Genomic DNA, 24,514 nt, shown 5'->3' on the forward strand with positions numbered 1-24,514 from the left:
GCATGATCTTGGGAATTGCCACAACATCACTGGATTAACAAAGAAATTGTTGCATTTTTACTAACGCGTGTTGCATATCCATAATCTGAATCTGACTATCTGTAAACTATAGGTTTCAAATGAACATTTTGATCTTTTTTTTGTTTCCTTGTCAAATTACAGTGGTACCTCTACTTACAAAAGTATTTTTTTCCATAAGTGGTTTCATAACTTTTGGCAATTTATTGTAGATTTTGCTATTTTTGTGTGCTGCAATAAACAGCCAGGCTGGTGTCTTCTAATATAAAAGGGGCCGGATGTGGCCCGCGGGCCGTAGTTTGCCCATGGCTGACCGTTGCCGAAAGAAAAGTTTCTAGCCGGCGTCATTGTGAAGGCAAACCAAAAGGGCTGGATGGATGATACATTGGCCACGTGAGGTGGATGTTAAGAAACTGGATGGCTCGCCGTCACTTTTGATTTGCGACTCCATGCGTGCCAATCTCACAGCAGCGGTGAACAACCAAGTCACGAAAATGAACTCTGGGCTCACACTAAATTTCAAGAAAAATGGACAGTGCATTTCTTTGTTGAGTACAGGGGCACCCCAACATGTCTTATTTGCACAGAAAAAGTTGCGGTGCACGAGGAATACAATTTAAAACGTCATTATACAACTAGACATGCTGAGGAGTATGAAAAACACCAGGCAAATGAGAGAGCCAAGCAGGTTGCCAGTTTTAAAACAGGGATTACCGTATCCACATCCATGCACTTGGCAAGGGCTGAGCACAGATACATGCTATCTTGGACACTCACATTTGATTGGCAAGCAAACATGGAAATGCCTTACATTTACATTTTTCTTCAACATTACTCAGAAAAAAAGATTCTTTGCTTTGAAGGGTCTTGCTGGTGTCTTTTTTCAGATGCTTGCTTTGCTTTCAAGTCCATGTACATTCCCCTGGCTTTTTTGTAGATTATCGACTTGGCATGCTTTCTCTATTAAAAAATGCAATCTGTTTGCCCCGGTGCTCATAGATATCTTTTACGCGATAGAGATGCGGCAAGAAAAACTCACAAGCTTCATGAGCCGCCCTTTGCACACTCGACCACCCGGCGGCCGCATCGGGTACCATCTCGTATGCGCGTACCTCAAATTTGTCTCGTATCTTAAGGCAAAAAGTTGCTCAGAATTTTCCTTTTATCTCAAATGTTTTGTATATTGGGACACACTTATGTCAAGGTATTACTGTACTAATAATTGGTACCGGTCCTGTAAAACCTTCATTGGTCAATCTCTTATTCTAATTCTCAACAGGGTTTCGTGAGCGACAATCCCACCGCCCCCATCCAACTGCCCCGCAGGCCAGAACCTGCCTGTTTCAACAGTTTCTGCCGGCTTGGCTGTGTATGCAACAGCTTGGCACACACAGCCCGCTTCACCCACTGCGGGCGGCCACAGTGCATGCTGGGTTGCAGCTGTCTCAAGCAGAAAGTGGTTTTGCTCAAGAACCTGGATGGGTCGGATTCCAGCCCCTCCAGCCATGGCAGCAGTAAGAGGAAGAAGAAAAAGAGAATGAAGATGGCTTACAGTAAGTCAGGACAACGATGTAAAACATGCTTACATGTATACATACGGAAACAGTGGTAGCTCTACTTTAAAAAATAATTTGTTCCAGTGGTGAATTCTTAACTATTTTACAATGAAATGCTGTAATTCGTTCTAACCCGGCCTAATACTACCCAAAACCCTTTGAAAATTGTTTTATATACAATTTTTGTATGAACCGTGGGAAACCCAAAAACAAGGGGAAAAAAAGAAAATGATAAGCCGTAAGCCATACAAATTTGAAACAAGATAATATGCCATTACATATCCATTGGGGTAGGTGGCTGAGGCAAATGTTCGAATCATTTGCAACACATGAATGTAAATGCACAACGTAAAATTATGTTAGGTTAAATATCGATCCATTCATCAAGTTTCAGGGTGCAGAATAGTATGAAATACACATTACAGAGGTATCAAGGCTGATTTTTTTAATGATCGACAGCAAGACCTTCGATCAGCCTTAAATACTATTGGGATGGGCTGAAATGGTAAACGCTACAAATCTATCAAGGGTACTCGCCAGCCAGAGCACGTTTATAACTGTGGTTAGATGGCGACGCCCTGAGCGAGTGGTGGCAAGGAAAAGGGCGTTTTTTCACCTTTTATGCAAAATCCTTTTTTTCTTCTTGAATTTCATTCATAGACGTCCAAATGTTTTTTTTTTGCGTTTTATCTTTTAGCTTTTCTCTATTTTGAAATAAAATAGTATTAAAAGGTCAAACTTCATAAGTTCCATCCAATGTTAGATGTTTGAGCTTCTTTGTTCCGGTTTCAGTTCTGAAGGAAGCCGACAGTGTCTCTCAGCCTGCTGAACACGTCCGCACTCTCTGGAAGAGGAACAACCAAGACTCTGAGCTTGACCCTATCCACATCCCAAAAACGTCGTCAGATTACACCTGCTCCACCGTCAATGAAATATTGACACAGGTGCTTCTCCTTCTTGCTTTAGCATTGAAAACAAGTTATGGAGTTTCTGAAATGCAGACATCAAAAGGATTTCATGCCATGAATAGTCATAATAAATAAATTTTGTTGCATTCAAAAGCATGGTGGAAGCTGTGCCCGAGTGAGAAGTTTCGTCCAAAAATCTACCTCAAGAATGAAGTCCAGACACCGAAGTTCACATGATTCAACCACCATCTTCCAACAGAAACCGCATAAGAAGCCTGAACGTTGCAAAATGAAATATCGCAATAAACTCAAAGCTCTGCATCCAGGTGAGTTCTTGTTTATATACTTGTGTGATCAGGATTTTAAGTGTACAAACCTCAATTTACCCCTAACCTAACCCCCCCAAAAGCCTAGATCCTTCCAGAATTGTTGGACATTTTAGCTTCAAAATAGTTGAGATTGGACCAATCACTTCTTTGGTTTTTCTGCGATTCAGTCCTCAATAATTGGTCAAACTATCAAAAGGCCCGATGATCTTATCTTACAGATCAATTGATAACTTTTTTATGTCATTATTTTTTAAATGATTTCAATATTGGTCATAATAACAGGAGAAAAAACAAATCCAAACTCATAAGATTTTATCACCTGTAGAATCTGTTACCTAGCTGAAACGCATGTGCACAAGTGTCGGGAAGCCAACTTTAGGCAACAGAGGAAGAGAGCACATGAACGCATGAACACATCTAATGAAAATACAATTAAGAACAAAACAACATTAGATCGAACTTTTAACCTTTTTCATTAACGTTTTATGAGTTCTTTGGCATCTAATTTTTCACCCATTTTATTTATTGCCACTACTTCTTAACTGTTTGGATTTAAGTTCCCCTTTGGCAGTGCTTGTTTACAGACATTTTGAGAAAAAATGATTGAGACAGTTGCCTTTGATGACTTAATAATCTGTCTAAAATGCATCAAACAATCGTCATAAAAGTGGGCGATCGCACGATTCCTGAACACTTTTAGGATGTTTTTTCCACGAAGTCAGAAAGTTCGCAAAATTTCTCCCCTGTTTACTTTTTGATTTGTGCTGTTGAAATGGTGGCTGTTTCCTTCTCAGCCACCTTCTCGTTGAATTTAATGTTTATTTGCTGACTGTTGCATAAACTCCTGCTTCGTTGAGTTTGTTTTGATGCCCCCCGACCAACTCGTTACTGACCACCTGGCCCATCACCTGCCCCCGTGACACAATTTCACCCACCACAGGCTGCGGTTCAGTTTGTCGCTCCACTCCGAGTCCGTCAAAGGCACTCGACCGCAGCTTGCTCCAAGCAAAAGTTAACGCTTCCTTGCATGCTTCGTAAAGCTGTGTTGATGTCGATTTCAGGCCAAAATCAATTCACAAATTGTAGTTAGCTAGGAGCTTGCGTAACGATTCCTATGCTCCCTTCCATGCTTCGTAAAGTTGTGTTGATGTCGATTTCCAGGCCGCAGTCCATTCGCAAATAGTAGCTAGCTAATAGCTAGCATAACTATTCCAACGCTTCCTTCCATTCTTCGTAAAGCTGTGTTGATGTTGATTTCCAGGCCACAATCCATTCACAAGTAGTAATTAGCTAGTAGCTAGAGTAACTATTCCAACGCTCCCTTCCATGTTTCGTAAAGCTGTGTTGATGTCAATGTCCAGGCCACAATCCATTGGATGTATTGACAAAATAACTGTATATCCCAGCAGTCACTGCGCAGTACTTTTTATACGGGAAAAATTGTAGAGTCGGGGGCTGCTTGTCGTAGTTGTGAGAGTTGTAGAGGATTGTGTACCCTATCCACTGATTTATTTTATTTTATCATGATAACAATTTTAGTATTGGTCCATATATAAAGCGCACTGGATTATAAGGCGCCCCGTCTATTTTGGGGAAAATTTAAGTCTTTTATGTGTGCGTTATAGTCGTGAAAGTATGGTATGTTATTAAAGAAAATGTTCCCACAGTAACAAAACATTAATGAAAAAAATAATTCTTAGGAAATAATGAAATTTAAATTTCATGTTCTATTTGACATTCAATTTGCTCATTGGTTATTGAAAAAAATCTTCAAGCGTTCTTTTGTTTCATGTTTTTTTCTTTTTTTTAGAATTGTTCTAAGGACAAGTACACTGCATTTCCTCTGAGAAACTCCAAGTTTTAGTGTTTTGTATGTAAATTATAAAAAAAAAAAGGTTGGGCATTAAATCTCTAATTCTGGAAGCATTCATAGAAACTTGATATTTTGATTTCAGAATATAACTCAATATTAAACTTGAACTTTGATCATGAGTGTCTGGGTTTTCTCCTTTTCTAAGAACGGAAGCCACCTCAGCCAAGGACATCCACTCAACCTCTGCCAGCTCCATCCAATCAACCTCATTCAGCTTCATCCAGTGAAAATCAGAATCTCCCAGGTGAATCGGGGGCATCAAAACGCCTGTCTATTTTTATGAAATGTCATTGGAAATGTGACGAGGACCGTGATAACGTGCTCAAGACACTGTGCGAGGCCATGGCTCAGGACAAACTGAACAAACCCTTCTTGACCAGGCAATATCAGATAAATCCTATCAATCAGACAGTTGACGACTGTGGCATCATACATCATGAAGTCCTCATCAGCAAACAAAATAAAGCTAAGAAGGTGAGTGTTCTTCAAGACCCATATGAATTTACGGAATCTTTGACTCATTGTCTTTCATTGACATAGACGAAACAGGTGTTAAAAATTAATGTTTTTACATTATGCCCACAGTAATGACATTCACATTTCACTAAGACACACACTATAACTAAAAAAAACAAAACCGGCTAGATAACCTTCCTAGTTTAAACAAGCAACATGCAGAGCTAGTGGCCAAAAGTGATACTGAAGCAGGAACAAAATAATGTCCAAAGAAAATTAAAAAGGAATGTAATAAGAAATATTAAAATGTAATAAAAAAGATAGAAAGGCTGTAAAACACAAAAAACAAATAAGAGTGGACAGAGCTACTGCCACTGGCTGCCACATAATGGTGCTATCTATGAAAAATGGTGGAAGTCGGGGCACCGCTTCTTCGGTGCTGAAGTGGGTGCGATTCAGCCAAGAAGAAATGGAATTTCACCATAGATGAATGACGCATCGGTAATACATACAGCGTTGTGCCTTTTCTTTGCATTACCTGTCATACATTTCGCATTGCGCACAGAAATACTACACCGAGCCTCTTCCAGCATTTTATGGACTTTGAAAATGCCTCATAAACGTCTTACGTAATGTCAAAATTCACGCTGAAACTCCTAAGTGGAAGACAGAAGATGAAAAATAGCTGCACTGAGGACAGTGCTTCTTCTTCAGCACTGATATGGTTGGCAGTCAAGGCTGGGTGTGTATCCAAAAGAAGAATAGCATGCCAAATAAAACAAATGAGACGGACACCTTGCCTTTTGTTCAGATTCCATTTCAGAAGGAAAAATAAAATCATCATTAAGGAGAATGTCATATCGGGAGATGATTAATCTGGATACCAACATATTTAGAATCAAAGCCAAGACCTTTAACGATAGTTTAGCTCCTGACAATGAAGAGGATCCTGAGCCTTGTTACAGTGCCTTTAGTGAGCCTGCAGCTAAATGCTACATCAAGGAAGAATTCCCTCACATAGTTCAAGAGAATGGTTGGTTATCTTCTGGAGCAAGCTGGCTTTTTATTCAAAGGTGAATTGAAAGTGGCAGGGTTCACAAGGATCGCCCGGCGCTCATGTGTGAGGATGCTGCTGGCTGGCTTCATTGTGAAGCCAGCCTTAATCTACAAGTGCAACCGTCCTCATGCTTTAAAAAAAAAAAAAAAAAAGAACAAAGCCTACTGCATGAGCAACCGGAAAGCCTTCACAAACTGTTTCATCCCGAACGCGAAGCTGTACCTTGCTGAAGCGGGGCTGCTCTTCAACGTCTGTGCTGTTCTGGAGGGCTCGTGCCAAATTGAATTGAATTGAATGCTTTTATCGTCATTAGACACGTACAATGAGGTTTAAACACTTGTTTTTAAATGGAATGTTAGCCCTCTGTTGGCTTTCCTATTAACCTATTTTATTGGATTTATATCAAGCGGAGAGGAAATATTTTTGCTGTGAGTGGTGTTTGAATTATTTAAAAATTGTATATATAGATTATATTTAGATATTAATCTATTAGTCTTTTGTTTGGTTCGAATTGAAGTATTTGAAAAATAAACGTCATGATAAATGTGCTTGTGTACTTGTATTTTTAGATAGGCCCAAAAATATGTAGTATGATAGTAATAGGGCTGATCCAATTTGGCGGTTTTTCGATTTGCGGCTGGTCTACATTATTCACGATAGGGATTACTGTACAATTGTACCAACATTTACAAAATTAATTCTAGAAGTGGTTTTGTAACTTGAATTTTTCATTAGAAACATTTTACATAGAATTATTAGTTTCACAATCTTTAATACTACACCTCAAACCCTTTAATGTATGCAAAGAAAGAAAGAAAAGATAAGAAATGGTCTATCAAGGCATTAAAATGAATACGAAATGCAAAGACATTTTCCAACGTAAAGACACAACTTAATGACTTAAAATAACAATACACACTGGTGGAAAAATTCCGAGACAAATCAGGCACATTAATTTGTAGCTGTCTGGAGTCCAGCTGTAGTGCGCTAAACTCGGTTCTGGCATCTTCCTTCTTGCTAGTTCTTCTATCTACAAAAAAAATACAGTCCACATACTGGTGAAAATGTAGGGTGGAAAGCCATGTATGATTAAAGTCTCCTGAGCTGATGATCAGGTTATATTCCTTCAAGAAGTTACTACCGAATCCCTAGATTCTAGTTAGTCCCCCAAAAAGGAAATCCAAAGAAAAGGTTGCACTCTTTAGAGAAGTTAAAAATAAAATAAGAGCAGCATTACAAGCATCACCTAACTTGTTTCTTTTGCCACAATGGGAGGAGTGCTACCATGGTTTTCTCAACAACATATCACCACACTGGCAAATATTTCCTTTGGTCATGAATTTACAGCATAAACAGACGATTTTTTTTCTTTCATCCATTTTTCCGACCAAGAAATGTACACGTGCAAAGATGCTATTTTTGTTCCATTCAATGGAACTCAATGCTATACAACATTAGCCCAAAAATACCAACTTTGTTCATATTCCTATTGCCAATTTAAAATCCAGGAAAGTAAGATAACAAAAGTTAAAACTATGTCCCCCTTCGATGAGAAGTTGGGCAACTGTCATTGTTCGAGGATCATTTCAAACTTGTCTTTGTTTTGTTTGTTGTCAAAAACACCTTCCACGCCACTATAGAACAACAATACCTTGGCTATGCATGAACCTATGGAAGCATGGCAATGTGAGGTGACTGAGCAAGATTTTGCTGATGACTGTAGCGACATGGAGGAAGAGCTTGCATCCGCTCCCAGACAATGGCTCACCAGGAATGAGCATCGATACAAAAGCGAGCACACAGTCAAGAAAGGTCTGCCATTCCTCAACGGAGTCTCCACCGCTGGCTATCTGTCGGCCAGTCTCAAGCAAGAGGATGGCTTGTACCCAATCCAGGTGGGCTCACCTTTCATCCAAATACAGTGGTACCTCGTCATACGAACGCTCGTCATACAACATTCTTGTCTTACGACGGAAATTTTGATCGAATAATTTGCCTGAGGTACGATCAAAATTTTGTGATGCGAGCAAGCCAGGTGGCCATGACATGAGGCTGTTTATCATTGTAGCGCACATCTTTTTTTGCCGCATCCCTTTCGTTTATAACAATATCTACGAACACCGACCGATTTATTCAGACGAGTTTCGATCAAGAAACAACGCGTATGCGCGGGCAAAAAGAGGGCTTTCTGGGTAATGAAGTATACTCGTGCACACAATGCCGATAGGCAATTGCACTTTCTCAGAATAAAACTTCATTACTCACAATCAATACGTGGGTAAGCTCAGCTGTTGCATTCCCTGTTATTATTATCTAATACGAGGAGCATTATATTACTTCTACCCTTCTAGGAATAGTTACGCCAGCTCCTAGCTAACTACCCTCGTTCGCTGCTCATAAGAATCTGCGGTATACTGGCTCGCAATTCCCTCTTTTTAATATTTGTGGTCGCAACTCTCTCTCATAGGCACCGTTCAAAGCGGTTGCGACCAGAGATATTACAAGCGGGGAGTTGCAAACACTGGGTTAGGTTAGAACTGTTGTTATAATGAGCACGCAGCGATTGCTAATACTACAAGACTACTTCTCGTTGGCAAGTGGTCGTGCTTTATTCTTTTGTGAGGACATTTGTGTGCATCATTTTCGGAATATTTTGAAGGGAATACGTAGTACAACAACAGCCCACAGCAAACAGCTCACCGATAGCGAACGTGAGATTAGAGGCGCAGCAAACAACTAACCCGGCCAGAACGAAGGTAAAAAAAAAAAAATAATAAAAGAATATTTTTTTTCAAAATTAGAATTCAGTTTTGTGTAAAGTTACATTAAACATGTTTGAGTGCGTTTGTATTTATGAATCCAAGTTTATTTAAATTTGTTTGTTCCGTTTACCAGTGCGTTGTCGTGGAAAGAAAACCTAACAGCGATCTTGGTGATCTACTAATAGTTTTTTGGTTATCTACCAATAGTTCCTTGAGGATCTACAGGTAGATTGTGATCTACAGGTAGATTGTGATCTACAGGTAGATTGTGATTTACAGGTAGATTGTGATCTACGTAATGGACACCCCTGTTTTAGAGCCAAAGGCAGTGTAATTATTAAGAATTGTAGATTCATTGGCTGACTTGTGTTTCCAGGTGAACGGAAAAAGGTATCCTGTTGCCAAGATCCAGTTGGGTGAGGTGGGATCGCTCCACCCTGCCAACCGCCTTGCGGCATATCTGACAGGTCGTGTTGCTGCCACCAAGAAAAAGCAGGCCCCCTTGACTGCACTCGAGCCCCAACGGGCATCTTCATCGTTCTCTGATGGGACCTGCGCAACCACTACCTTCACGTCCACATCTACATCCACTTCCACCTCCATATCCACCACTACCTCCAAGTTGAGCATAACATCTGCTCCTACTTCCACATCTGCCGTCACATCCATGTCAGCCACCACATCCAAGTTGACTGGCACCCCGACTTCAACTTTGGATTTAACCACTACCAGAACCTCCACATCAGCCCCCACTTCCACTTCAGGCCCCCCTTTCACTTACATCCTTGTCCGACCGCCACCATCAGGTGAGTCACTAAGGGAAACTATGGCCAGGGAAACCAGATTAATTATACCTCTTTATGTTTAACCTTTGTGTTTCAATAGTCACAGTTGTAAGAAGTCAATCGACCCAGGCTGTCAAAGAAAGTTTTGCTTCCGTTGCCTTTTTAAAAATGTGTTTTTAGTGTGTGGGTGTAGCGTATATGTTTAAGCTAGTGTATGTTTTGCCTTGCCTGGCTGCGTCTATAAAAACGGTGCGTTCTTTGTGTGTAAAAGGGTGCGTAGTTCAGCAACTATTTTCAAGCGGAAATGACTAAGCAGAAGCACTGCAGTGTGCACTGAAGGAAGCTAGTGGACATATTTCTGATCAGTCATACTCCTCGAAAATTTTTGCAAATGGCATACCTGTCAACCTCTGCCATAACTGCCCTTATAAATGATTGATTCCCCGTACAAACCCCCCAACAAACGTACAAACACCGTACAACGCATGTTTACTCGCGGTAACTCGTTTCTTACTAGGTGGGTCCTCCATGCTTGCTTCCACGACGCACCGCTAAAAAAATACATACAATTGAGGATCATTTTTGCTGGTATACCGTGACAAGAGTAACGATCGATGACAGTTGCGTCGTTGGCTTCCAGCCTTCGAGACTATCTGGATTTTAGGCAAAACGGTCTTGTTGAGATCGGTTTTCATAAATATTGGCGATTAAAAAAAAATCCCCTTACAAAAGTAGGTGTCCGGCGTACATGATTTGAAATGGTAAAAAAAACGTATAAAATACGTGTAAAACGTACAAGTTGACAGGTATGAAATGGTCAAAGCTTGAGTTTACACTCTTAAAAAAGGTAAATAAATGTAATCCGTTTCTGGCCTCCATAAAAATGTTTTACTCTACGTTGCACGGTTTGGACAAGCGTAGCTAGAGAATCTTAATATATACACACACACACACACACACACATTCATAATTCACGCTTTAAGATTATAGATAAGGGACAGTAAATATTAATGAATATATTTATATTCATGTTAATGTACATATATATGTAAATATGTAAGATTGTAGCCAGGGGCTACCGTATTTGTAAGCCGCTTTTGTCTTTTCAACAAATGATTACTGAATTGGTGGTACGGCTTGTATGAATAAAAACACTACATGCACGAAATTGCAAGTTGACAACGCTATGACGTCACGCGGCCGGTATGGTAATTTAGTTCAAAATAAAGAAAAGATACACAGATAAAATGCAAAACCCATTTTATTTTTACGCCTATGAATATAAATCAAGGAAAAAATATACTGTATCTTGCATAAAATGTGAAAAAACTCACTTGTGCCAGTCACTACTCGCTCAGGGCCTTGCCATCTTACTGTAGCTAAACGTGCTCTGACCGTGGCGTTTACCATGTCAACACATCCCAATAGTTTAGGCTGATTGAAGGTCTTGCGGTCGATCGTTAAAATATAAACCTTGATGCCTTCGTAATATGTCTGCTATTATTGCACCCAGAGACATGGTGGTGTACACCTTTAGGCATATTTCCTGGTTGTGCTTGCGTTTATTCCTTTTTGAATTCTCTGTGAAGACAACACCCTCTCTTTCGGCTCGAACAAGGAGAAGACTGATAAAAAATGTAGCCAGGAAGCCCATGATCTACAGTTGAGGGCTATAGAGAACTACAGCTGAGGTTTGAGAGTCTGTCCACAGGGCAACAATCAGTGGCCTTTATGGAAGAATGGCAAGAAGACAGCCATTTATCAAAGATATCCATAAAAAGAAGTCTTGTTGCCACAAGCCACCTGGGAGACATACCAAACATGTGGAAGAATGTGATTTGGTCAGATGAAACCAAAACTATGTGTAAAAGCAACACAGCTCATCACCCAGAACACATCATCCCCAATGTCAAACATGGAGGTGGCATCCTCATGGTTTGGGCCCGCTTTTCTTCAGCAGGGAGAGGGAAAATGGTTCAAATTGATGGGAAGATTAATGGAGCCAAAGACAGGGCCGTATTTGCAGATAACATTACTTGCGGATAACATTATTCGCGCAATCTTTCTGTCTCTCCCTAAACCCTTTTCTGTCCAATTTCCAAAAATCAATTTTCTGAATTAATAACACACTGTTATACAATAACAACAAAAAGCTCTGTTTTAGCCTTTAAAATCCCTTCACTTTACCATTCTCTGTTTCTAAGCGCCCATAAACGACAGGACTGAATAGCCACATATGGAATGATCACACTGTCTATCAGTAGTTGAAGAGTATCGCCACAATGTATACCTAAGACTACTAAATAGTTGAACTGTTAAGTAGGACTCAATTATGTTTGCAAATTTTATTTTTTATCAAACATTTTCTTATTGAACACAAAATGACTTCACAGGGTCTTTAACGGTTCATCCTCTGCAGCCTCGCATAACAATTCCTGCCCCGCTTCATCCTCAAGTTCGCACCTCCTCCCCTGTCCAAATGATTTTGCGTCAAGTGGAAAGCCCGAGCAACTTTAACTACTACCCCAGACTTAACGGCAAACTGGTCCACCTGATCCCCATCAACCAGATGAAACCGGCCATCCCTGCCAAGACTGGTGAGCATTTCCAACAATAATCCCATGATAACTGTGAACCACAATAATTTGGAATCTAACTTTGATTTTGGAACGTCACCTTCAGGTCCCACTACACCTTCGAGTGTCATCGGTGGCCCAGTTTTTCCATTTGTTCCCTCCAACCTTTCTGGCTTCAGGTCTTTCACGGCCAATCCGTTTCCAGCACAAGCCTGTCCAGATGCCACATCCTCGAATCAGAAGTTCACTACATACAGAATCATTCCCCCCTCCTCCATGAAAGATTACAATCCCACCAAATTGACCACCCCTCTTCCTGTTGCCACCCCTGACCTAATCATTTCAGAAGTCCGCAGCATACAACCAGGGATCCTTCCAGATGAGCCAAAAAATGCCTCGCAAATTCTCGACAAGACTCCTATAGGGACAGAAGTTACCCCTCCACTGTTTCCTTTAACCTCATCACCAGAGCCTGCCATGGGCCTAGCAGATTTAGATGTCTGTATCGTTGATGACATGGACATTCAGCAGCCCAAGCGCATTAATTTGGTCGACTCCAGTGATGAAACAGACAACTCGTCCGACTTCGAGAACAACTGCACCCAGGAGAGAGGCTGCCCTGTGGATATCGTAAGAAAACATTTCATCATGTTTCCCAAACTCATATTAAGACGCAAAAGTATCAATGTTACTTAAATATCAGAATTACTTTTTAGCAGCTGCTTTCAATGCAGTTCCTCATAATGCTAACCGTGGCAGTGTTTTGACTGATTTTTGTTATAATTGATATATCAAGCAAACAAAATTAGTTTCTGGCTGCAAATTAGTTACGGTTTCATTTGATGGGAAGTCTTGACTACAAACCCATATAAATGAAGGAAATTAATGCCGTATTTTTCGAATTACAAAGATCACTTAACATGCTATAATTTACCGAGAAATCGACAACGCATGTTATAATCAGGATGTCTCATGTATGAATTCTCTTCCCACTGAATGACTTCAAACCTATTTTGTTGGGGCATATTCTGTATTGTACTGATCCAGTAAAATGTTCAAGGAATATTCATACAACCCATAAATGACATGAATACATTGGTACCTCTACTTATGATATTAATCAGTTCTAGAAGTGGTTTCTAAACTTGGTTCTTTTTTTCCAAATTTACAAATTTAACATGGAAAACCCTAAAATCATTTGAATTGTTCTAAGATCTGAAATACTAACCTCAAATCCCCTTTAAAATGGGAATAGTATATGGATTTCTGTATGAAACACAAAAAAGAGCAAATAAAATATGTCGTAAAAATTAATAGGATTTTTAAAAGACTTCGGTCTAGGCATGGAGTGATAGATAGCAAGAGTCCCGTACACTCTGATAACAGCACGCTTCTTTCATTCGCAACGAGAAAAAAGTTCTCGGGTGAAAATACTGACAGGCAAAGTAAAAGCTGCATTAAGCACACTAAGAAAACAAGAAACAACATGTTACATCTACTCTATAATGAACCACGATTGAAGGCACACAAATCCGGAACTTACCACCGGCCAAAGCGGCTCCGCCATTTTGCCAAGATAAGAATAAAAAGTTCCCGAGATTGGGACTTTGCTCGAACGGTCACTCTCATGGTCTGCTGGTAGCCGCTTTTAATGCGCCATATTTAGCTTGGGCTTCATGGAGATGCAGCCTCGCTGAGGCAATGGGAGACCAGCAGACGGAGCAAATCTATTACAACAATTTAAAAATAAAATACAGGATGCTACAAGAGGATGTTTGGATTTTTCAGATTTAAGTTTTGTGTATCTAGAGACAAAGAAAAAATGGCGGCCGGGTGGTTAGCGCGTAGTCCCCACAGCTCTGAGGTCCTGGGTTCAAAGCCACGTCATGTCCATCTGTGTTTAATTTGCAACTTCTCCCCAGGCCTGCGTGGGTTTCCTCCCACATTCCAAAAACATGCATGGTAGGCTGATTGGACACTAAATTGTCCCTAGGTATGGGTGTGAGTGTGCATAGTTGTCCTTCTCCTTGTGCTCTGTGATCGGCTGGCCCCCGATTCAGGGTGTCCCTAGCCTCTTATCCGGAGAGAGATGGGATTGGATCCAGCACCCCCCGTGACCCTAATGGGATAGAGGTGTTCAGAACAAAATTAGAGACGATATGTTCCCGTTGAGGCTTTTCGCAACCTGAATATTTCATATCTAGAGACATTTGTAAGTAAGTGCATCAATTTGTAGATAAATGAATGGCTGAGCAAATGTGCCCCATGTAGAGCTGGCCAATATGACAAATTGTTATCACAATAAAAAATGTGTAGTCGTTAACCTCTTGCATACTCGGACACCCAGACAGCCAGGTCGGGAACGATTTCGTATGCTCGTATCTCAAATTTGTCTCCTATCGCAAGGCAAAAATTTGCTTGGCATTTTCCTTGTATCTCAAACTTATTGGATGTTGGGACACATGTCAAGGTTATACTGCACATGTTTTGCGGCCATCCAAAAAAAAAAAACAGGTACACAAGTACAATTATCAAGAAGTGTATTTGTCAAATGTTACAGTTATACCTATATGAAAAGACTGGACCATTAACCTCCTAAGACCCAAACTCTTGCAAGGCATTATTTTCTCTTTGACATAAAGGCCAATTGGGACCTAATGAGTGTAAAAACAAAGAATTATCTTTTTACACAATGTACTTTCTGAGAAAAATGGTGTCCACATCATAAATAGACACCAGGCCCATGTTGTCCAAAATTAAACATTGTAGTTGATCTTGTGACAACCAGATTGCATTTTTTCTGTTTTTTTTTTTGCGTCACTCAGCGTGAATGCCGGAGCGATAGCTAATAAGAGGAGTGTAGTATATCACTTCTCGTTGGCTGCTCATTAGAACATCCGGGGCACTGGCTCTCTACCTCGCAACTCCTCGTGTAATACCTCTGATTGCAACTACTTTTTTGTAATGTCTTTGCGAGCACTGGGCAGAGCGTTGCATTTTGTTCAGTAAACCCCCCAGCCTGTTAGCTCCCTTTAGCGGAGCGATCGCTAATTCAAGACTACTTATCGTTGGCAAGTTGACGTGCATTGTCCTATTTTGAGGACATTTGTGTGCATCATTTTCGAAATAGGGACTACAACAGCAAACAGCTCATCGATACTAAAAGTCAGGTTGGAGGCAAACAGCCAACCTGGCCAAGAGAAGGTATAAAAATGTAAAACCAAATTAGAATTAAGTTTGGGGAAAGGTTAGATAAAATTTATTTTTGATTGTCTGCATCGTAATCCAAGTTCATTGAAAAAAATGTTATATTATGATTCACTAGTGCATTAAGTCTCCCAAGGCCACCCGGAACAAATTAATCTCGTATCTCGAGGTACCACTGTACTCAAAATGTTTTATTTCTTCTAATCGCCATCCATTAACAAAGTAACACACAACTAGTGGTTTAATATTACTAAAATGTGTTTAATAGAACTAAAATTAGACGGATTTCACGGAGGGTACAGAGAGGGACATAGAGGCAAGCCTCATTTTCGCCTGGCTCGTCGGTCGGCTAATTAGTCGTTAGGCTAATTCTACGTTCGGCCAGACGCCCCCTCGGCCAGACATCAGTCGGCTAAATGCGCGGTTCTACACCATGTGCTATTAATAAAACAGCTAGTCCCCCATCTTTCTTCCCGCTTTTCTCATCATTTCTGTCCGCACTCACCAGATGAAAACCATCCAAGGAGACGAGAGAGTCTGCTCTTAGTTCATTCAGCCAGGTCTCCGTGAAGCACATAATACAGATTTTTCCAATATTGTCGTTGTAATTTGGTAAGCGCCTTTAGCTCTTCCATTTTATTGGGGAGAGATCTTGCGTTCCCCATTATAATAGGTGAGATGCTGGATCTGAAGTGTCGCTTTCTTTCCTGACATTTTCGTCCAGCTCTGCATCTTCTTCTCTTCCCCTTTAACTCCGCGGGGAGGTCCAGGGGCATCCGGGTGTTGCATAGCACTAACAGCTGATATTTTGTGTAAAATAGCGGAGGCATGGCTGAATGGGTCAAAAATGTAATGTCCAGAATTTGCAAAGATAAACTAAACTAATAGACAGAAGACTGCCTCTCGCACAACTTGAGTCTTGAAGTAGAGTCTTGAAAGTAAAGTTTCAAAACATTAAACTATGGAGTATAAAATATAAAGTAACGTAACAAGTAAAATCTTAAGAGACAATAAAACGTGAAAATAAAGGATAAAAATAGCTGTAAAATCACAGAATATGAGTGAGGATTTAGGGAGCTATTGCTACTTGCTGCCGCTTGAACGGCGCCTACTTCTCCAGCTTCATTACACTGAGCACTGGCTTCCTCAAGGCTGTGTACTGAGTCCTCTTCTATACTCCTTATACACATACGATAGTACACCGACCCACCAGTCTAACTAACTCCATCATCAAATTTGCCGATGACCACCACGGCTGTCGGACTCATCTCGTTGGCAACTATTCATGGTTCAGTTCACCAAAACATACAAAACGTTTACTTGCATAAGGCACCATAGACCAAGTTGATGGGTTGAATTTCTATCGGTGCAACTTGGTGTACATTGTCAGTCTGATTGCCTTGTGACTTTCTCGCACAGGGACAAGATCGCTTCTCCTTTGAGAAGATAGAGCGGCACAGGCTAGCCAATTTAACTGATGTGTTGAAAACAGAACTCCAGCTGGGGCCCAGGGTGTCCACCGCCGGGACACTGCAAGAGGTAAGTGTGTAAAAAATAAATCTGATCAATTTAGACGGGGTGAACTGGAAGCCAAAAAATGGCCCAGGCATTTTTGGTCACTCATCGGTCCCTTTCATAATGCAGCTGACACATTGTTTGATTTTTAAAGAATTTATTGGAAAATCGGGGTGGAAAATAAGTATTACCAAAAGTACCAAAAGTTAATCTCAATACTTTAGGGACCCGTTCTTGGCAATAACGGAGGCCAAACGTTTTTTTATTTTGGCCCATTCCTCCATGCACATCTCCTTTATAGCAGTAATTTTTTTTGGGCTGTAGTTGGGCAACACGGACATTCAACTCCACAGATTTTTTATGGGGTTGAGATCTGGAGACTGGCTAAGCCACTTCAGGACCCTGAAATTCTTCTTACGAAACCAATCCTTTGTTGCCCTGGCTGTGTTTGGGATCATTTTCATGCCGAAAGACCCAGTCACGTCTGATCTTCAATATCCTTGGTGATGGAAGGAGATTTTCACTCAAAATCTCTTGATACATGGCCCCATTAATTCTTTCCTTTACACAGATCAGTTGTCTTGGTCCCTTTGCACAAAAACAGCCCCAAAGCATGATGTTGCCACCCCCATGCTTCACAATGGGTATGGTGTTGTTCGGATACAGTTCAGTATTCTTTCTCCTCCAAACACGAGAACCTGTATTCCTACCAAAAAGTTCTATTTTGGTTTCATCTGACCTTAACACATTCTATCAGTTCTCTTCTGGGTAATCCAAATGCTCTATAGCGAACTACAGACGGGCCTGGATGTATACTGGCTTCCGCAGGGGGACACGTCTGGCAGTGCCGGATTTGAGTCCCTGGCGGTGCATTGTCACTGATCGTAGTCTTTGTTACTTCCAGCTCTCTGTAGGTAATTTATTAGGGCCCCCGTGTGATTCTGGGATTTTTGGTCACTGTTCTTGTTATCATCTTGACGCCATGGGATGAGATCTTGCGTGGAGCCTCAGATTGAAGGAGATTATCCATTTTCCATTTTCTAATAATTGCTTCCACAGTTGATTTCTTTACACCAAGCGTTTCACCTATTGCAGATTTAGTCTTCCTTGCCTGGTGCAGTTTTACAATTTTGTCTCTGTTGTCCTTCGACAGCTTTTTGGTCTTGGCCATAGTGGAGTTTGGAGTGTGAGAGACTGGTTGTGGACAGGCGTATTTTATACAGATAGAGGTCAAACAGATGCTATTAAAACAGGTAATAGGTGGAGACCTCATTATAAGTTAGACCTCTTTGACAGCCATAAATCTTGCTTGTTTTTAGGTGACCAAATACTTCTTTTCCACTCTAATTTGGAAATAAATTCTTTAAAAAATCAAACAATGTGATTTGCTGTTTTTCACATGCTGTCTCTGATAGTTGAGGTTTACCCATGTTGAGAATTACAGGCCTCTCTAATCTTTTCAGGTAGGAGAATTTTTAAAATTGCTGGTTGACTAGATACTTATTTGCCCCACTGTAGGTACGTTAGCGGTTAGCATAACATATGCTAGCCTAGTGTCAAGCTAGCGCCTTTTCAAACGAGGGGCCATATGTATTGACAAACAATATAAAATATACCCGCAACGGAGACTGTGCCGTTTCATGTGTGAAAATATGGTACATATAACGGGGAAACACCTTGATATCAAGCAAGAAAAATAATACAGGCTGTCCTCAAAGGAGGACAGTAGGTTAAGGACATTTTCAACACGGCTGCTCTTTGTGCACAGTATTTTATACCGATAATGAGTCATGGAGTTATCGAGGCATATTAAAAGAGAAAGACAACGCCAGGGAGCATTCACTTGGATCTTTTTGTGGATCGGCTGTGTGTTCTCATAATCGCTCATTTTGGCCGTGTTATTGTCCTTCTGCACTCATCCTCTGTGTTACCCTTTATTGCTAATTATGCTAAAACAAATTTCCTTATCATCGCCTTCTTTTCCTTAGTGTTAGTCTGGAACTTGCGTTCATGTTGCAACAGTGTCCCCGTTCTCTGTGGTTGTCGGGTGGTGTAATTGCAGTTTCAAATTATCAAATGTAGATCGAACATTTTCATTATTATTATTGATAACAATTATTTCACGTTAATTATCGTTATCGTTTTATCGCCATCTGTGTTGGCCCACTGGGCATTACCCGGTACGCCCGATGGCCTGTCTTCCCAGATCAGTAAGTACAGTGTCATTACTTTTGCTGCCTGTTGTTGGTTTCAGGCAGTCCAAGTGATTCAGAAGCTCAAAATTAAAGGGAAGCATATGAAGAGGAAAAAATTGGCACTGACCAGGCAGAGGAACCGCTTGATGGCCATCCTTGTTCCTCCTCAATGTGGGTTGCACCTCTTGTATTTTCCTTTTGTCACCATTTTATTAATCAGTTGGTACTACCTATAAACCAATGTCTCGTTAATTTTACTACAATTCCAGTTATTTAAAAAGATCTACTTCAGTTAGTCCCCCATAAATCAGCAGTTCTAATTACACGGCAGAGAATCTTGAATTCTCTGGCTTGAAAGATATTTTTCTGCAAGCATTAAAAAAAATCATAACATGACCAGGATATCCGAATTACTGATTTAAAGATTTTTCATTTTTGAAAAATTACCAAAACACTGAAAAACATAGTGGTTCTAAATGAATCAACAACCATATTGTCTTTGTCACATTCCGTATTTTCATTCCTTATGAAGTGCAATGAGGCAGGAGTGATATTAAGGGAAATATAAACAAATTGCATTTAGACAAAGCCAATTATTGAATTAAGTTTCTTTTCTTGTCTATAATCCTTATAAAGTGGGATTTATCGATGAATGTGTGAGTGTGTATGTGATTATGTTAAGATTCTTACGCTACGTTTGTCCAAGAGTTGAAATTTTTTATGGTGGCCAGAAACGGCTGTCGGATCCTATTAGACTAATGATTGAATTACTTCACTTTCTCCAAGTGTGTAAACTCAATCGTTTATTTGTTAAATATGAAAGGATTGGTGTATGAATCATTGTTTTTACACAATGTCCCTAAACGCACTGTGTGGCTGATTGGTCGTAAGGTGGGACGTTGCCACGTAATTTACAAACATCATTTTTTTAAGAATTTCCCCCAGTGAGTTTCCAGGTGCCCAAAACACTTATTTTTCTGTCGTCACGGGAAGACTCAGCGAGACATGATGGTGCCTCTTTCCCCGTCATTTAAAATTGTCATTTTCTGAAGAATATCCGCCAGCGTGTCCTTATTTATTTAAACAAGAAGGCTTCCTTCCGGTTGCTGTTCAGTTGTTTGGTCGGCCGGACGTTTGGTCGGCCGGACGTTTGGCCGACCGGACGTTTGGCCAGCCGAACGTTTGGCCAGCCGAACGTTTGGCCAGCCGAACGTTTGGCCAGCCGGACGTTTGGCCGGCCGGACGTCTGGCCGGCCGGGCATTTGGTTCCTGTTGGTCCAAAGTCTTTTGGTCGCCATTCAAACGGTGACAGAGAGTATTGTTGAAAACAGCTCTCAACAAGAGTTTGATATCTAAATATCTACTGTTGATTCATGACAGAGAGAGTAGAATATCCAAATGTCAAATGTCCAAATGTTGATTCATGAGTTTAATATCTAAGATATTTAGATATTAATATATAATATAATTTTGAGAGCTGGTTTCAACAGTACTTGGATATTAAACAGTACTTAGATATGAACCTTTCTCTCATGAATCTAACAGTAGATATTTAGATATTAAACCCTTATATATTTTTTATAAGGATGTTGTTTGCACGTAGACAAATTCACGCGAGGTCGGACCCAAAGATGCAGGAAGTAGATGGAAACAGGAGTGCTGGTTTACAAAACTGGGGATTTTAATAAGAACTAACAAAAAAAGCCATACAAACCTAGGACTTAAAAATCCATAAAGAAACAAACCTAACCCGGATAGCAGTTACACGCACACTGACAAGTAGACAACATGACCAAGTGTACGCACAAGCAAGAAACAGTACTCCGACGCCAACGTCACCAAACATTCTCCTTGTATACCTCCCAGGGCTTATCAAATTAACACAAAAGAGCTGCCTCTTCGGGGAGGTAGAAACATGCACACACAAACGCACAGCTCCACCAAAATGTGAATTTTGTTCACATTTCATGCTAGATATGGTTTATCTTTTTCCCTGATTTATATAAATAGAAATCAAAATACATTTCGTTCAGCGTTTTATCTGTTTATCTTTTCTTTATTCCGAAATACATGGCCATATCGGCCGCATTGTCTTGTGTCATGACGTCGCGGTGCCAGTGCATCATTCTGTCACAGCGCCATTTTGTCGTGACGTCATCGGGTCATTGTCGGCAACTTGCAGTTTTGTGTGTTTTTATGTGCATATAAGCCGTACCCTTGATATGATCATTTTTTTGCCCGTCAAAAGCACCTTATATGCGAGTAAGATCATACAAGAATCTCCACTGGATGACTAAAGCGCTTCTGAGCAAAGTTGGTCACAAAGATCTACCAAAGTGTATCTACCGTTGTATGTCGGCATCTGTTGTAAATCCCCTTCCATTCTAAGTGTTTACTTCGGTTGTCGTCATTTTATCTTCATTCTGCGGCTAATAGCATTTCCTTTTTTTTCCATTAGCAAAAACATTTGTTTTTCAATTTGTCTGACACAGCAGCCCGTTAGTGCGAGTGTATAGCGCGTCGGCCTCACAGCTCTGGGGTCTTGGGTTCAAATCCAGGCCACGTCCACCATTATGGAGTTTGCATGTTCTCCCCGGACTGTGTGGGTTTCCTCCGGGTACTCCCACATTCCAAAAACATGCATGGTGGACTTATCAGACACTCTAAATTGCCCATAGGTATGGGTGAGTGTTCATTATTTTCCCTCACCTTGTGCCCTGCGATCGGCTGCCCACCGATTCAGGGTGTCCCCCGCATCTGGCCCGGAGTCCGCTCAGATAGGCTCCAGCGCCCCCCACGACCCTAATGAGCTTAAAGCAGTTAAGAAAATGAGATGAAATGAGAGTCTGACACACACTAAGTGAGGTTTATGCATGGGGAAAAAGTGGTCTCCTCTTTCCATAACAAGCAGAGCCAATGAGAGTTCCAGCAGTTGGGATGGAAATTAGCTCTCGCACAGCAGTTTGGTCATATGGCACCTTTAATGTCCATTATTTTAGAATCTTAACATGGGCTTCTGTATTGTAGCTTGCATTTACTCGAACCCTCTTGGAAAATAAAGTGCGCGATGAATATGATTAGCCGTTTGTCGGAGTCAACACCGAATTCTCATTTTAGTAATCTGTGCATGTCTGTCCCCTATCAGTCAGTGTGGCTTTTGTATGCACTAAGATTCTGTAGATGTCGCTGTATGACGCTGACAGCTTGACTGGGTACATTGCTTGCTGACGCGCTGGTGCTCGGACGTTTGGTCGCCGGACGTTTGGTCGCCGGACGTTTGGTCGCCGGTCTTTAGGTCGCCAGTCTTTTGGTCGCCGGTCTTTTGGTCGCCGGTCAAATGGTGACAGAGAGTTCACAGTTGAAACCAGCTCTCAAAATTATATTCATGAGTGTGAGTTTATTATCAAAGATAGAGAGTTTAATATCTAAGTACTGTTTAACATCTAAGTACATTTGACCGGCGACCAAAAGGGACCAAAAGACTGGCGACCAAACGTCCGGTAACGGACGCGCTGTGTAGCATGTGCATATGATGTTTAAAGCACAACAGTATTAGCAGTCGACAAGGATGTTTTCATCTGCTACCAGTGACCGAGAGGATCCGGATTAGAGCCTAACCTTCCTCCCACCTCGTTTTGTAATGTCAGAAAGCGATGGGCAGGGCTTTTTTTGTCAATAAAAACCCAATAGTGCCTCTCAAACTCGCTTAACTTGCTTTTTCCTACCTAGCTAGAATTTTTTTTGGCTTAGCTTTGTGGTAGATTTTTTAAAATTATTTTTTGAATTTGTCAAGTCACGCTAGATTAGTCTAAAAATATCTGTAGTGTGAACATCGAGTTGGCATGTAAATAATTTAGCTTCTCGCAAACGTAGCCATTCTTTACAAATCTACATAATTAGTTTGTAGTGAATGACGTAAACATTCCAAACTGATAGTTTTCTTGTCAACAACAGGTGACAGCCACCGTAACACCTGCCAGACAGGTAGTTCAGAAAAAATGGGAGATTATGTGAACAAGATGACCAATCATGCTGACAGAGTTAACAGGTAAGGTTCCTTAACAGCAACTGATGATGCCACAAACTGCTAACGATAAATAAAACTGTTTTGCCTGACCTCCAACAGTGACACCATTATCATCCCGGACATGTCGTCTCGCTCACACTCCCATGGGCCGACCACCTCAACCATCACTCTGGAAACTTCTAGCAGCGATGACATCACATTTGTTGCGTCGACTTGCGCATCTCCAGGGGAACAAGCTCCTCACCCTATCCCAGTTAACCTGTCCCCCAATCCACCAAAATCCACACACACCGACTTTGACTGCTCACCAACGGCAACGAATCGAATCAAGACTGTACCCAACATCTTGTTTCAAAGCAAGAATCATGACGCTTCCCTCAATCAGACTGGTACGTCATTATATGCGTGAGGGGAAAAATTAACTTCCTGACACTCACTCATCAGTTGTCTTCTTCTACACAAATGGGTGTGCGTATTATACAATTTACTTGTTTTTATGCTAGCATCTCCCGAATCAATTGGAATGGAAATATATATCCCGTCAGTGCTACTCAAATTTGATTGAATTCCGCTATGATAACGGACAAAGATGAAAAAGTGCTAAGAAAAGGGGCTTTTTGTTAAATGGTCGCGCTCATACTCCGCCAGTGGCTGCTACCCGACCAGGCAGCCGCCAGGAGCGCGCCATTTTTATGTTGTATTTGCGGCGTTTCCTGCTGCCGGACCCGGTTTCTTTTACCCGTTCATGGGCTAGTTCTAACATCCACCTAGAGCGGGTTAACCTGTGTTCCTGCATCATGAAGACGCAGCTTTTTTTCTAGCCAATAAAAGGCCATCGATGTGTTGGAAGCTAGCCAATTTTTTTGACGTTTCGTAACTTGGATTATCGATAATGGAGGCTCATACCCTGGATATCTAAAAAAAATAGGATAGCAATTCCACAACAACAGTTTAATACCCGAAAAAGGTAGGGGGTGTAGAGGGAGAGGGGGGGCAACTAGAGGAAGAAGCAGCTAGAGCGCGAGGCAGAAGCAGGGACAGAGTGTGAGACTCAGGGAGAGACAAAGACAGAGCGCGAGACAGAGGCAGAGACCGAGAGAGAGAATGAGTGTGAGAATGAGTGTGAGAGAGAGTGAGTGTGAGAGAGAGAAAGAGAGAGTGTGAGAGAGAGAAAGAGAGAGTGTGAGTGTGAGAGAGAGAAAGAGAGAGTGTGAGTGTGAGAAAGAGAGAGTTTGAGTGTGAGAAAGAGA

General features: G+C 41.1%; 1 protein-coding gene across 3 annotated transcripts in view; it reads left to right on the top strand.

The window, feature by feature from the left end:
* mgaa (MAX dimerization protein MGA a) overlaps nucleotides 1-24,514 on the top strand; it is a 50,985-nt gene that overhangs the window by 22,197 nt on the left and 4,274 nt on the right. For 2 of the 3 annotated variants that reach the window (XM_077730968.1, XM_077730969.1), the window contains exons 9-20: nucleotides 1,298-1,571; nucleotides 2,367-2,518; nucleotides 2,637-2,808; nucleotides 4,830-5,158; nucleotides 7,838-8,092; nucleotides 9,336-9,765; nucleotides 12,138-12,341; nucleotides 12,427-12,950; nucleotides 16,947-17,066; nucleotides 19,297-19,408; nucleotides 23,192-23,285; nucleotides 23,364-23,653. In XM_077730968.1, coding sequence (XP_077587094.1) covers nucleotides 1,298-1,571; nucleotides 2,367-2,518; nucleotides 2,637-2,808; nucleotides 4,830-5,158; nucleotides 7,838-8,092; nucleotides 9,336-9,765; nucleotides 12,138-12,341; nucleotides 12,427-12,950; nucleotides 16,947-17,066; nucleotides 19,297-19,408; nucleotides 23,192-23,285; nucleotides 23,364-23,653 — 2,956 coding nt within the window. Of the gene's footprint in view, nucleotides 1-1,297; nucleotides 1,572-2,366; nucleotides 2,519-2,636; nucleotides 2,809-4,829; nucleotides 5,159-7,837; nucleotides 8,093-9,335; nucleotides 9,766-12,137; nucleotides 12,342-12,426; nucleotides 12,951-16,946; nucleotides 17,067-19,296; nucleotides 19,409-23,191; nucleotides 23,286-23,363; nucleotides 23,654-24,514 lie in introns of those variants that run through there. The other variant, XM_077730970.1, reaches the window with a different exon arrangement.

Source organism: Stigmatopora nigra, chromosome 13 (assembly GCF_051989575.1).
Source record: "Stigmatopora nigra isolate UIUO_SnigA chromosome 13, RoL_Snig_1.1, whole genome shotgun sequence".
Classification (NCBI taxonomy): Eukaryota; Metazoa; Chordata; class Actinopteri; order Syngnathiformes; family Syngnathidae; genus Stigmatopora; species Stigmatopora nigra.